Source organism: Myotis myotis, unplaced genomic scaffold, assembly GCF_014108235.1.
Source record: "Myotis myotis isolate mMyoMyo1 unplaced genomic scaffold, mMyoMyo1.p scaffold_m19_p_17, whole genome shotgun sequence".
NCBI classification, from domain to species: Eukaryota; Metazoa; Chordata; class Mammalia; order Chiroptera; family Vespertilionidae; genus Myotis; species Myotis myotis.
In genome coordinates this window covers 41,258,993-41,271,347 of record NW_023416321.1, presented here as the reverse complement: position 1 = coordinate 41,271,347, position 12,355 = coordinate 41,258,993, and the positions used below count along the sequence as shown (strand labels likewise).

Below are 12,355 nucleotides of genomic sequence, written 5' to 3'. Positions count from 1 at the left end.
GCGAGACTCTGCCCATGGGTTTCCGGCTGGCCTACCCTAGCCCCCCAAACTGCAGCAGGGATGCCAGGACATGCTTGACACCCCAGCACCCCACCCCCGTTTAGGCTACTGCTGGTGCCTCTGCTCTGTGACAATGCAGAGGTAGCTTAGCTCAGCGGTTCCCAGCAATGCCTTCAATGGGAGCTTATTTTAAAATGCTCGTGCCTGGCCCTGGCTGGGAGGCTCAGTTGGTTGGAGCGTCATCTGGTACACCAAAGGGTTTCAGGTTCAATCCCCAGTCAGGGCACACCTCTCTCTCTCTCTCTCTCTCTCTCTCTCTCTCTCTCTCTCTCTCTCTCTCTCTCCCTCCCTCCCTCCCTAACACAAAATCACACCTGGCTGGACTCCAGACCATTTAAGTCAGAATCTCTAATTTTATGTTTTGAAAGATGACTCTTACGAGCAGCCAGGGTTGAGAACACCTGGACAAGTGTCCCCGGCTCTAGCACTCCAGTGTTCTGTGGTGGGGAGCCACCCAAAGCTGCAGGTGGGTTGGGCCAGTGACTGGAAAGGCCTCTGAAGTCCCACCTGCAGCCCAGGCAGCTCCAATTCCCTGCCTGGGGCGGGGGAGGTCCTCTCCGAGAGGCCCCCTGAGCTTGGAGGTTAGGGAGGTGCTTTCCTTGGGCCCTGGGTATTGTCTAGAGAAGCCACGTACGGCTTTGGGGCACAGAAGGCTGGACACCTGGGCCCAGGTTCCCTGTGCAGAGGGTGGATTCCTTCCACCCATATCTGGCCCCCAGACAATTCCAGGGTACAAAGTGAGAAGGCCTGATCTGAGCCCTGGGGGGTAGGGGGGTCGTGGCCTCTTTCTAGATGTCCTGTGTCTGTCCCAGGTGAATAATTTTGTATGTAATCCAACATGGAACTTGGAGTCAGGACTTAGGAAATTCCACCCATAGCCTGCCTGTCATATGGGAGCACTCAGGCCACTTCATAACCTGGCAGGCACCGGCCCCAGCAGCCCGGGCTGTGTTCTGAATTACGGATGGCAGGTTGAGAGAAGGACTGCAGAAACCCCGAGGCCCGCAGGGACCAGAGCAGCCTGCAGGACTGCCCCTGCCGGGTCACTTGCAGGAAGAGAGCCGGGACCGTGTGCTGGATGGAAGAAACACACCCGCGTTCAGGGGAGGAGACGTTGGCAGGGCCACCTGTCACAGAGGTGATGCCGGAGCTGTCTCTTTGTTGCAGACAGTGACGAACACCTTCCGTGCGGCCAACGTCCAGATCCAGAGCCAGGACCAGAGGCTGCTGACACTGTGGCTGGACAAGGACCATCGGCGCACTTTCAGGGATGTGGTCAGGTGAGGCTGGGCCGCCACCTCTTGGGCTGCGTGCCCCATTGGGCAAACCTAGCAGAAGCCAACCCCTCCCATCCCCCGCCTCCAGCCTTGCCAGAGGCAGATCCTGAGGCCGGGCAGGTGTTCCTGGTGGGTGTGAACTTGGGCCACTGCCCTGTGACTTGAATCCTGGAAGAAGGGCAAATGCACGGCTGACCCCGAGTAGCCGAGATTGCCATGAACCTGCAGCTGCAGCCCTCCTAATCCAATGCCCGGTACTGGCACTGCCCCCTGCAACACAAGCTGCCCTACGGTGGCAGCTGTGCCCAGTTCCTGTGACCCTTGTTGGGTAAGGGCGGCAGACACAGTGACCCATCCAGCCATGTTCTCCTCTCCCAGTGTTCGCCCTCGGCTAGGGGGCTCTTTCTTCTCCTGATGCTTCCTCCTCCCTCTATGGGGCCCCCTCCTCTATACCCTTTAGCCCCTGAGATTTGAACCCTGAGATGGGTCTCCTGAGCTGGTCTCTCTCCACTCACAGAATCGAGGTTGTCCCCTGCCCAGAGCCATGTTCCGGGGTCCAGAAGTCCAAGGCACTATGGCTCAGTTCACACCACCAGAAGGAGGTGGAAGGGACCAAAGCCAAGCCCAAGCCCCTTCTCATGCCCATCAACACGTTCTCCGGCATCGTCCAGTGAGCCTGAAGGGGTAGTGGACGCGCTGAGTCCAAGAGCTGCTGGCCCGCGAGGAAGGACACACTACCCACCAGTCCAAATACTCACACCGATGGCCGGAGCAAGGCCAGGCTGCCCTGGACTGGCCCCAGTGAGGAGCCAGCAAGTGTCTGGAACACAAGGAGGCTGGCCGTGAGGTTGACGGAGGCCACGCGAAGGCCCCAGGATGCCCGGGCAAAGCTGAGCACACACACAAGCCCAGCTCCTGGCACAGCTGTCCGCTCCTTCCAATTCCCACCTCTCCCACTCATGCTCCCCCCAGCCCTTAAGACCACAGTGACAGCTGCTGTTCTGGTCAGGGCCCGCGTCCTGGGGGGAAATGGGAAGTAGACAAAGGCAACTACACCTCCTCTGCCTCCCATGTCTGCTCCCTTCCCTCACTCGAGCCTCTGCCCACCTCACCCACCCCTGGGCGTCTCTCTCGATTGAGAGGAAAGTGTCAGATTCAATAAATGCACACTAAAGTGTTTCTGCTTTTATCTAACACCGGCAATATTTCTATTTTAATGGGGACTGGGGGCAGGACTACCCTGTGAATCCACTTGGGCCAGGTAGTGTCTGCCTGACCACACGTTGATGTAGGGACTCCCAAAACAGAGGAGGGAGTGCAGGCTAGTTTCAGAGAAACCAGAGAGTAGAGACAGTAAAATGCTTGGCTCTTGAGTTCGAAAACTCACACCCAAGTTAAAATAGGGAAGATCAGTGGCCCAGAACCAGTTCCCTCGCCCCCAGGACTAGCTGTGGGTGGGAGAGAAAGGAATAGAGAACATAAAGGCTAGGCTTGAGTCCATCCCGTCAGCTTGCAATGAAAGCAAGCTGTACACCAAATCCTGCCACGCATACACCCCCACCCAACTCCCTCCCACCCCAACCAAATCCGGCGCTGTGAGCAAACCTGTCTCTGGATGTGGCTGGTTAAGTAAATGTTGGCTAACGTCCGAGTTGGACGTCCTAGGTGTAGATTAAAACTAACCCCTTCTGGGTCTAGATGGACCCCGGATGGGGTGTGGAGTGCCACTCCAAGACAGCCCTCAGCTGCCAGCCCTCTGGGGGTGGTCCCAACTGAAGAGGATGGTGTCACCCAGCCATGCCCCTTCCAGGGGGCACCCACGTCCCATGAAGGAGCTCTGAGCCCTTGGGACAAAAATAGCTGCCTTCTGGGGCTCTGATTGGAGGGAGGCGGGTGATGAACAAGATAACAAGTGACAAAGAGATCGTGTGCGGGACAGTAGCTGCTGGGGAGAAAACTAAAGCGGGGCGCGAGGGTGGAGTCTGGGAGGGGGTGGGCTGGTATTTCAGTGAGGGTGGCCTCGGGCGGGCGGCCCCTGACAGTAACCGGGTGGTCCTGGCCTTTTAGTAAATCCTGAAGATGAGGAAGGAATTCGACTTCTATACTCACTCTCCGCTCCCCAATAGTTTCACTCACCTGAAGCAGTTCAGGGGTCAAACTCAGTTCAGCGGGGGTCGCGGGGCTCAGCTTGGAGCGCAGCACCTGTACACAGGGCAGGTGGCAGGTGCGGGGGGAGCCAGCAGAGCCTGGCCCAGGAGGACAGGAACCGGCAGGTGCGGGGGGAGCCAGCAGTGCCTGGCCCAGGGGACAGGACCCGGCAGGTGCGGGGGGAGCCAGCAGTGCCTGGCCCAGGGGACAGGAACCGGCAGGTGCGGGGGGAGCCAGCAGTGTCCGGCCAGGACAGGAGGCGGCAGGTGCAGCTGCAGGTGCGCGCGCCCCGCCCCCAGGTGCACGTCCCTCAGGGCGGGGCCACTTCCGGGTGGGAGGCCGGACACAGGGGCGGGGGCGGCCGTTGACCAGGTGACGGGGCTCAGAGCGAAGCCGGAGGCGGGGTCCGCTCACCTCGGCGCGAGCCTCCCTCGGGTCCCGCCTCCGCCCGCGCAGCTCCCCTCCCTCCGCGGCCTGGGTCCCCGGCGCCGGGCAGCCATGAGCGCCAACCCCCAGTGGGACATCCGCCGGGCGCTGGGAGTGGCCGGGCTCTTCCGCGTGGTGTGCGGGGTCCGGGAGGCCGCCGTGAGCCCGTTCCTGACCCTCTACCTGAGGCAGCTGGGTCTGGCCGCGCCCTGGGTGGGCGTCCTGATGGGGACCAGGCACCTGGTCGCCGCCTTCTGGGCTCCCTTCTGCGCCTGCCTGGCCCGGAGCCACCCGAGGAGGAGGGCGCTGCTGGTCGGGTCGCTGCTGGGCTCGGCCGGAGCCAGCCTGCTGGTGCTGCTGGTGCCGCCGCTGGACGCAGACCTGGGGCCCCGCTCCTGCCACGCCGGCCCCAGCCTGACCCCCGCACTGGCGGTGAACGTCACCCTGACCCAGGAGCGCGGCTCGAGCCTCCCAGCCGAGAGCGGTGCTGAGATCAGCCACGCCTCCAGCTTCAGGAAAGGACTGGTGGAAAGTGCCCAAGAACCTTCCTGGCATCTGCCCAGAAGCTTGGTGGGCTCCGGGGAAGGAGCCCGGACCGCACCCGAAGTCCTCCATCCTGTCGCTGCAGGGAGGGAAGAGGCGCCCTGGGAAGAAGGTGCCTTGAAGGTGGTCAGCACCGCCCTCCCTTCGCTGGCCGGGGGTACAGCGCTGGCGAGTCCAGCCAACGTGTCCGTGACCCAGGGGGACTCGGGGACCCTGGGCCTGTCCCCGGAAGGGTTGCTGCGGAGTTTCCTTCCCTGCTTGGTGTCCTTGGTGTTCTGGGAGCTGCTGGCGGCCCCTCTGGAGCAGGTGGCGGACGACAGCCTGTTTGAGTACCTGGATGTTGTGGACGCCACCGACCGGCACAGAACCCTTTGGGCCTGGAAGCTGCTGGGCACGGCGGCGGGCGTGTGCGGCATCGCGGCCTTGGTGGAGCAGCTGGACTGCTCCCTGAAGGCCAGCGGCCCCCGGGGGGTGGTGTACTTCTACGGCTACGCCCTGGTCAGCGTCCTGGCTCTGCCGGTCAGCACTGTTTTCCCCGTGCCCCTGTGCAGGCGGCGGGAGCCCAGCTGCAAAACCAGCAAAGCGCTGTCTCTGGTGGAGGGCGACCCCCGCCTCCTCCTCCTGGCCATCACTGTCTTTCTGGTCGGAGCCGTCACCAGCACCACCCAGAACTTTCTGTTCTGGCACATGCAGGACCACGGCAGCAGCGAGCTGGTGATGGGCTTCTCCGTGGCCCTGGGCTTGCTGGGGGAGGTTCTCCTCCACCCGTTCAGGGCCACGTTGCTTAGGAAACTGTCCAGGCTGGGAACCCTAGGGCTGGGGCTGGGCTGCCTCTCGGGGCAGCTCCTGTACTACTCGCTCCTCTGGAGCTGGTGGTCCGTCCTCCCTGCGCAGGTCTTGAGTGCCGTCAGCCACGGGGCTCTGTGGTGGGCGGTGGGCGCCTCCCTAGAGGACCTGGCCACCCCCGGAATGGAGAGACCTCTGAGTGCCATGTTCCGGGGCCACTTTTATGGGGGCGGGGCCAGCCTGGGCAGCTTCGTGGGCGGCTTCGTGGCGAGGCACTTCAGCCTGGCGGTGCTCTACCAGGCCGGCTGCGTCGTCCTGGGGCTCTGGCTGGCCCTCTTCCTGTCCGTCCGGCCCAGGCTGCCCCAGGAGCCGCGAGTCAGCTACTCGAAGCTGCTGGTCGTGGAGGCAAGTGACACGAGCGACTCGGAGCAGGGGACCGAACGGGACTGTCTTGTGAAGGCCAGTCTGGGAAGGAGCCACAGGACTGGACAGAACTCGGCCTGCTGAGGACAGAGTCCCCGAGTCCTGCCCGGGGCTCCACGGCCTCGGGGGAGAGAGGGCACGTCGATGCGGAAGCCCCACAGGTTCCTCTCCTTGTCGGATTGCAGCTCAATTTTGTAAAAAGTCATGGAGGAAAGAAAACATTTGCTAAAAAAACAAAGTTCCCTCTGTGGTCACTGCCTTTTGGTCTATGAGGTTTGCCAGAGCTTTACTAGCACGGATCCGGTGCTGCTGAATCCAGCCATGGCGGGAGCGCTTGGGTCAAACGTGCTGCGCCAGGGTGACCATGGGGCCTGCAGAATTCCAGCAGCAGAGGGAGCAGCTGGCGTTGATGAGTGCTGTGCATTCCTGTGGGTCCTAACGGGCCTGCGCCTGATCCTATTAAAGCCACGCCTGGGCAGGTAAGAGTTGTCACGAAAATTAGAACTTCCCCCCCCCCCCCCGATACACAGGTGCCCACACTCAGACCCAGGTACTTAAGTTTCCAATAAGAGAAGATGATGGAGATGTAATATGTCCAGGGGAGAGGGGGTGGGAGTTCATGAGTTTTCATTCTTACTCTCAAATGTGTCACCGGGAATAGAATCCTTAGGACTGCCTTCCATTCTTATGTCAGAGCAAAGGCAATGTCATGTCCTTTGGACTCGCATTGTACACACTCCCCTCACCTTTGCTTTGATTAGTGTGCGGCGGCCTCTGCAGGATTCAGGTGCCACGGGTAGTCCACACGGCACCTGTGCCTAATCACTTGGTTGGGCGCTTTTGCAAACCCTCCCCACATCCCAGAAAACGGTTTTTTATTCCAGGGACCAGCCCCCAGAGCCCAAGCCTTCTATCTTATAATCAGGTGGGTGTAGGATATTGGGTTTAGAAGGGGCCTCAAATGCAGAAAATGTCTCATAGCTGGGGAAAGGAACACACCCAGAATGTCCAATGGTTTAGTCATGGTTCTAGCAACTTTGTTCTTTTTAAAGTTCCTAAGGGTTCAAATAACCAACAAAAAATAACCTCTACCTTCAATACTAGTAATTAGGGATTCATTTGTCTTACAGAAGAAGTCTAGGGGTAGGCAGTCCAGAGCTAGTATAGCTGCTTCGCGATGCCACTGGGGACCCAAATCTTTTCATCTCTGCTTCATCATCCTCAGCTTATAGGCCTCTCTCCCATATTGTTCACTCATTACACGGTGGCTCTGCAACTGCAGGCCTCTCACCCATGCTCCAGGGAGCGAGAGGACTGAATGCCTAGGTCAGGAAAACAAGAAACTTCCCTGAAATTCATAGCCTCCGTCTGCTCACGTGGCCACCCTGAACTGCAAAGGCATCTGGGAGGTGGAGTGTTTTCCAGTGGGCACATTTACACCCCAAGCAAAATCAGGGTCCTGTGAGAGAGACGAGGGGCTGGCACTGCCTAGCCCAGCGCCAGAAGCGGAGCTCACATTCAGGCCTGTCTCGTTCCAAAGCCTGCGTTCTTTCTGCACAGCAAGCCTGCTTCCCACAGAAATGCCCTTAGCAACTAGACCTCCCACCGCAACCCTAGGAATAGCGCAAATTTGTTCGCTGCATTTTACAAACAAGAAAATGGAGTCTTGGAAAAGTCACACAGTGGGTCGCGGGCAAAAACACCACCAGAGCCCTGATCTCCTTTACCCCAAATTTAGTGCGTTCTCTGCTGCGCCAGCAGGTCCACGCCTGCCTGGCCACCCAAGTCACCTGAGGAGCGTATCCAAAAAGACAGGTTCCTGGGCGCCATCGGAATCTCTCAGGTGGGGCCCAGAATCCCCCAGCCATGCAAACACCAAGCGAGTCTGTGGCTAACCACGCCCTGCGCGTCTCCCACTCCTTTGCTGAATGCTTCTCAGCCCGAAGTGAAAGAAAGGTAGCTACTGAGTGCTACTCTATGTAGACACTGTTCTAAACACTTCCCAGGTGTCGCTCCTTTAGTCCTAAAGCACCTTAGCTGGAAGCCATTATCACCATATCCAATTTCCAGATGACAAAGCTGACCGCTAAGTAACTGGCTCGAGGACACAGAGCTGGTAGGTGGCAGGGCGGGGCTTCTGAGCCGGCCTGGGGCCGAAGCCTGAAACTGCCATCTCTGCTCTGTGGCCAAGAAATGGGACAAAAGATGGAACATGAAATATTAAGGTTTAAGGTGGCTATCACTTGAAATCTGCTGGGTAGAGATAGCATTCACCCTGTAGACAGAACATACAGTAATACCAAAATGCAAGCACATGTGTGTTCCTAACATAAGCAAGAGGGTGCGGAACAAGCGCTGGCTTAAGAAAAGAGCTGAGAATGTGAGTGTGGTTCCACAGGAAGGAAAGGAAGAGGAGGAGAAGGGAGCACGAGGTGGAGGAGGAGGAGGAGCTGAAAGGAACCTGAGTGATATCATGGCTTAAGGATCTAAACGTGCTGAGAAATTTGTGTTTCTGGCTATTTATTATTTGACTAGCCTCTATTTGTAAAGAATTATGCTACTTGTCATGGAAAATACAAGAATGAATAAAACACATAACCTCCTACCCTCCAGATTTTCTAGGAGATTTACTTCTTTTTTAAAAAAATATATTTTTATTGATTTCAGAGAAAGAAAGAGATAGAAACATCAGTGATGAGAGAGAATCATTGATGGGCTGCCTCCTGCACACCCCCTCCTGGGGATCGAGTCCGAAGCCCTAGCACCCCTGAGCTGGAATCGAACCGTGACCTCCTGGTTCATAGGTCAATGCTCAACCACTGAGCCACACCGGCCGGGTGGGAGATTTACTTCTATACGTACACACATACAAAGGAAGCACAAGACACTGAAAAATGCCACACACACACACACACACACAAAGCAGTACAGGAGTTTAGGGAAAAGACAGATCATTTCTGACTCAAGAAGTGAAGGAAGATTTTGTGGCATTACATTTCAGCTAAGCTTCAAGGACAGGAAAGCTAATCGGTAGAGAGAGGGTGGTAACTCGGGGAAGGGCATTCCAGGCAGAGGGCAGAGCGTGAGCAGTGTTACAAAGGTGGCAAATACGGGGTCTTCTTGGAGAATAGCAAGAAATATCAAGACTGGAAAAATGGCTTAGGACCAGATCAAGGAAGGTTTTGATTCGGTAGACTTTAGGTAAACCATGGAAGGTTCTGGACAGGGTCATGATAGATGAGGACCGTGCTGAGCTTTCATTAAAAAAAAAAAAAAAAAAGCACTAGCTTTATTGATGTATTAATTGACATGTAATAAACTGCACACATTTAAATTGTACAATTTGATAAGTTTTTAATATATATACACCTCCGAAATCAACACCACGATCAACATAGTGAACATATAGACCCCCCCCCCCAAATTTCCTCCTGCCCCTTCGCAATCCCTCCTTTCTCCCTCACTCTACCTGGTCTTAGGCAGCACTGCTTTCTAAGGTCTACTTTCTGTCACTATGCAGGGGTGGGCACAAGTAGATTTACAGTTGTGATCATCAGAGCCTGCACGTCTTTTTCCATATGAACAACTGTAAACCTCCTTTTGCCGACGGTGTCCGCATTTTTAGAGACTATCATATGTACTCCTCTATGTCCGACCTCTTTCACTCGGCATAATTGCAGTGACTTCTGACACCGACTACCCGGAGTTAGGCCATACTCTACAGGTTAAGGGCACACAACTGCCCTCAATTCAGACACTCTCACTTCTGACTGACTGGCTACAGATTTGAAGGGGCCCACTCCCCACTCAGGTTCAATAATTCATTAGAACCATTCACATGGTTCAGGAACGCTCTATACGTAGGATTATGATTTCATGATAACCAAAGGACACAAATCAGAAGCGGCTGAAAGAAGAGGTGCAGAGGGGGCGCGGTCTGGGAGGTCCCAAGTGTGAGGTGTCCCGTCCTCTCCCTGTGGAGTCAGGATGCATCCTGCGGTCAGCACACTGATGCACCAATGGATGAAGTATTACCAACAGGGAGCCTCACCAAGCTTTGGAGTCCGTGGCTTTTAGTGAGGCTTCATTATATAAGCCTGATTCGTTGAATCATTGGCCTGTGACTCAATTTCCAGTCCCTTTCTCCTCCCCAGAAATCAGACTGCCAGGATATTATGTGGCTCAAAGTCTCAAATTTCTAACATGTGATTGATCTTTCTTGCATGGACAATCTGTATTCAGAGTCACCTCATTCGCACAAACACAGGTGTGGTCTGAGAGGCCCATCGTGAATAACCAAAATCATGTACACAAACAGAACAAAACAGGACGAACAGGACAAACTAAAAGTCACAGGAGAAGTTCAAACAGTGAGTTCTTCATGAAGTCTGGGGCAGGTACGCTGGCTGAGGGCTGGGTGCTCAGAGACACCCTAAGGAGATGATGAAGGGTAGGCTTGCGCATTGAAGAAAGAACTGGGACTTGCATGCTTCGACTTCGAGCTGTGACTTTTACTCTGTTGACTAGCCAGCGGGTCGGTTAAACTTCATAAAATCAAAACTAAATTAATGTTTAGCTCCCAGCCTCATGGCTGTCAGAAATGTCAAGTTCTAACATATGTTGGTTCCAGCTAAAAGGAAAGCAAATATTGAATGAGCTATTAACTTTTATTCTCAGGTTTACTTAAACTATTCTTTCCCAAATGACTTTTGTACAACACTTAATCCTAGTGGGGTGGGGTGGGGCGGGGGCAATTAAAAAAAAATCCTGGCCTGGCCACAGTGGCTCAGTAGTTGAGTGTCAGCCTATGAACCAGGAGGTCACAGTTCGGTTCCCAGTCAGGGCATATGTCCGGGTTGCAGGCTCAATCCCAGATCATGCAGGAGGCAGCCAATCAACAATTCTCTCTCATCACTGACATTTCTATCTTTCTCTCCCTCTCCTTTCCTCTCTGAAATCAATAAAGATATATTTGTTTGAAAAAGGATTCTGTGGCCGGGGAGAGGTCAATGGGGAAAAAGGAGACATATGTAATACTTTAAACAATAAAGAATTTAAAAAAATAAAAGGATTCTGTCGCTAACCGGTTTGGAAAATGACGTAAATTATTGTCACTTCTGAGAAAATTACAATAAACATTGGCAATTAAAGACTTGTAAAAGCCCTGTAGTCAATAAACTTGTTAGCTCTGTTGGACCTGTAATTCCCCTTTTATATCCAGTACCACAACCTTCTTCCGGGTCACACCGACCACGATCTTGCAGAACTAATGCTCTCTACAAGAGACTGGAAAACACCACCGTTGGCATTTTCTGTGCGGACTTGGCAACCCAGCAGTCAGTGCTCAGGGACAAACCTGGGCTCCCACCCCTGCTGGGAACTTGACAAAGCTGCTCTCATTGCGCCAGAGCATCCGCTCTCTTCACACGTGGAGTCACTGCAGTTCAGACAGGTTACAATTCCTAACCAGGTGTGTCTGAGCCAGTCCTCTCCGCCTCGATGTCAGTAATGATTCCGATTAGTGGAGAGGCTATTCCTCGCAGGGGAGCGAGCGATAGAGGCAGGGGCAAGGCGGGGACGACTCATTGAGTTGGCTTGTGGATTCCCTGGATTTCACATGCAGAGTGGTAGAAAAATAGGTGGGAGACATGGGTTGGAATCAGATGTGGACACCCTAAATGTCACCCTAAAGGAAAGGGAACTCACATGGGTTGACTATGCCCACCCTCTCTGTGCCTAACATCTGCATACAGTACCGCTTGTCATGCTCACTTTACAGCAAGGGAAGTAGAGGTGCAGGAGATTTACTGACTTAGTTGCTCAGGGTCATGACTATTAGGGGGTGGAGCATGGTTTGAGCCCAGATATGACCATTGCAAATCCCATGCTCCCAGGAAGGGAAGGTGTCACCAGCCAGGGAAGAGACCCTGAAGCTTTCTGACTCTCTTTTGCCAGTTGCGTTGTGAGCAATGAGTCTGAGTTAGGGAGCTTCCGGGGCTGCTGGGATGTCTGCTTTGGACAGACCATTGCGACTGTCCAGGTAGGAAGGGACTGCATCTCAATAGCCCGTGAGGATCTAATGACAAGGTCATGTATGGGCTATGGACTGAATTGTGTCCCCTCCAAATTCATAAACTGAAGCCCAAACATCCAATATTTGGTAGGGCCTTTAGTTAATGATTAGGGTTAAATGAAGTCATAAGGGTGAGGCCCTAATCCGTGAAGATTGGTGTGTTTATGGGACATCAGAGAACGCTCACACTCCACCACCCCACCTCTCTCTCTCTCATTCTCTCCACACACACACTCCCCACCTGAAGTGCACAGAGGAGAGGCTACATGAGGACCAGTGAGAAGGCACATGTCCATAAGCCCGGAAGAGAGGCCTCACCAGAAACTGCATTTGCCAGCACCTTGATCATGAACTTCTCGCCTCCAGAACTGGGAGAAAATAAATGTCTGTTGTGTTCAGCTCGAGAAGACTAAGGCAGTATGCGAAGGAGTTTTCAAGGTGGGACCAATAACATAGCCCTTGGCTTTTGATTGGATAATGAGGAAGAGAGTTAAGGAAGGAGGTATCAAAGGTCATAGATAATTTTACCATTTTGAATCCATCTGAGGGAGAAAGTCTGTAGAAATGGCAGAATTCAGAATGATGGAAAATGGATGCATAGATCATAAACGTTAAAGAC

At 54.5% G+C, this 12,355-nt stretch overlaps 2 protein-coding genes across 2 annotated transcripts in view; both read left to right on the top strand.

The window, feature by feature from the left end:
* Positions 1–2,865, top strand: part of PIK3R6 (phosphoinositide-3-kinase regulatory subunit 6) — a 44,533-nt gene extending 41,668 nt beyond the window's left edge. Inside the window, exons 19-20 of the mRNA XM_036341793.1 lie at positions 1,228–1,340; positions 1,855–2,865. Of these exons, the coding sequence (XP_036197686.1) occupies positions 1,228–1,340; positions 1,855–2,011 (270 nt within the window). The 3' untranslated portion in view covers positions 2,012–2,865. The remainder of the gene's footprint in view (positions 1–1,227; positions 1,341–1,854) is intronic.
* Positions 2,866–3,812: 947 nt separating this feature from the next.
* On the top strand, positions 3,813–5,897 carry MFSD6L (major facilitator superfamily domain containing 6 like). Its single transcript, XM_036341794.1, has one exon. The coding sequence runs from the start codon at positions 3,984–3,986 to the stop codon at positions 5,745–5,747; it is 1,764 nt and encodes a 587-aa protein (XP_036197687.1). The 5' UTR covers positions 3,813–3,983; the 3' UTR covers positions 5,748–5,897.
* Positions 5,898–12,355: the final 6,458 nt, after the last annotated feature.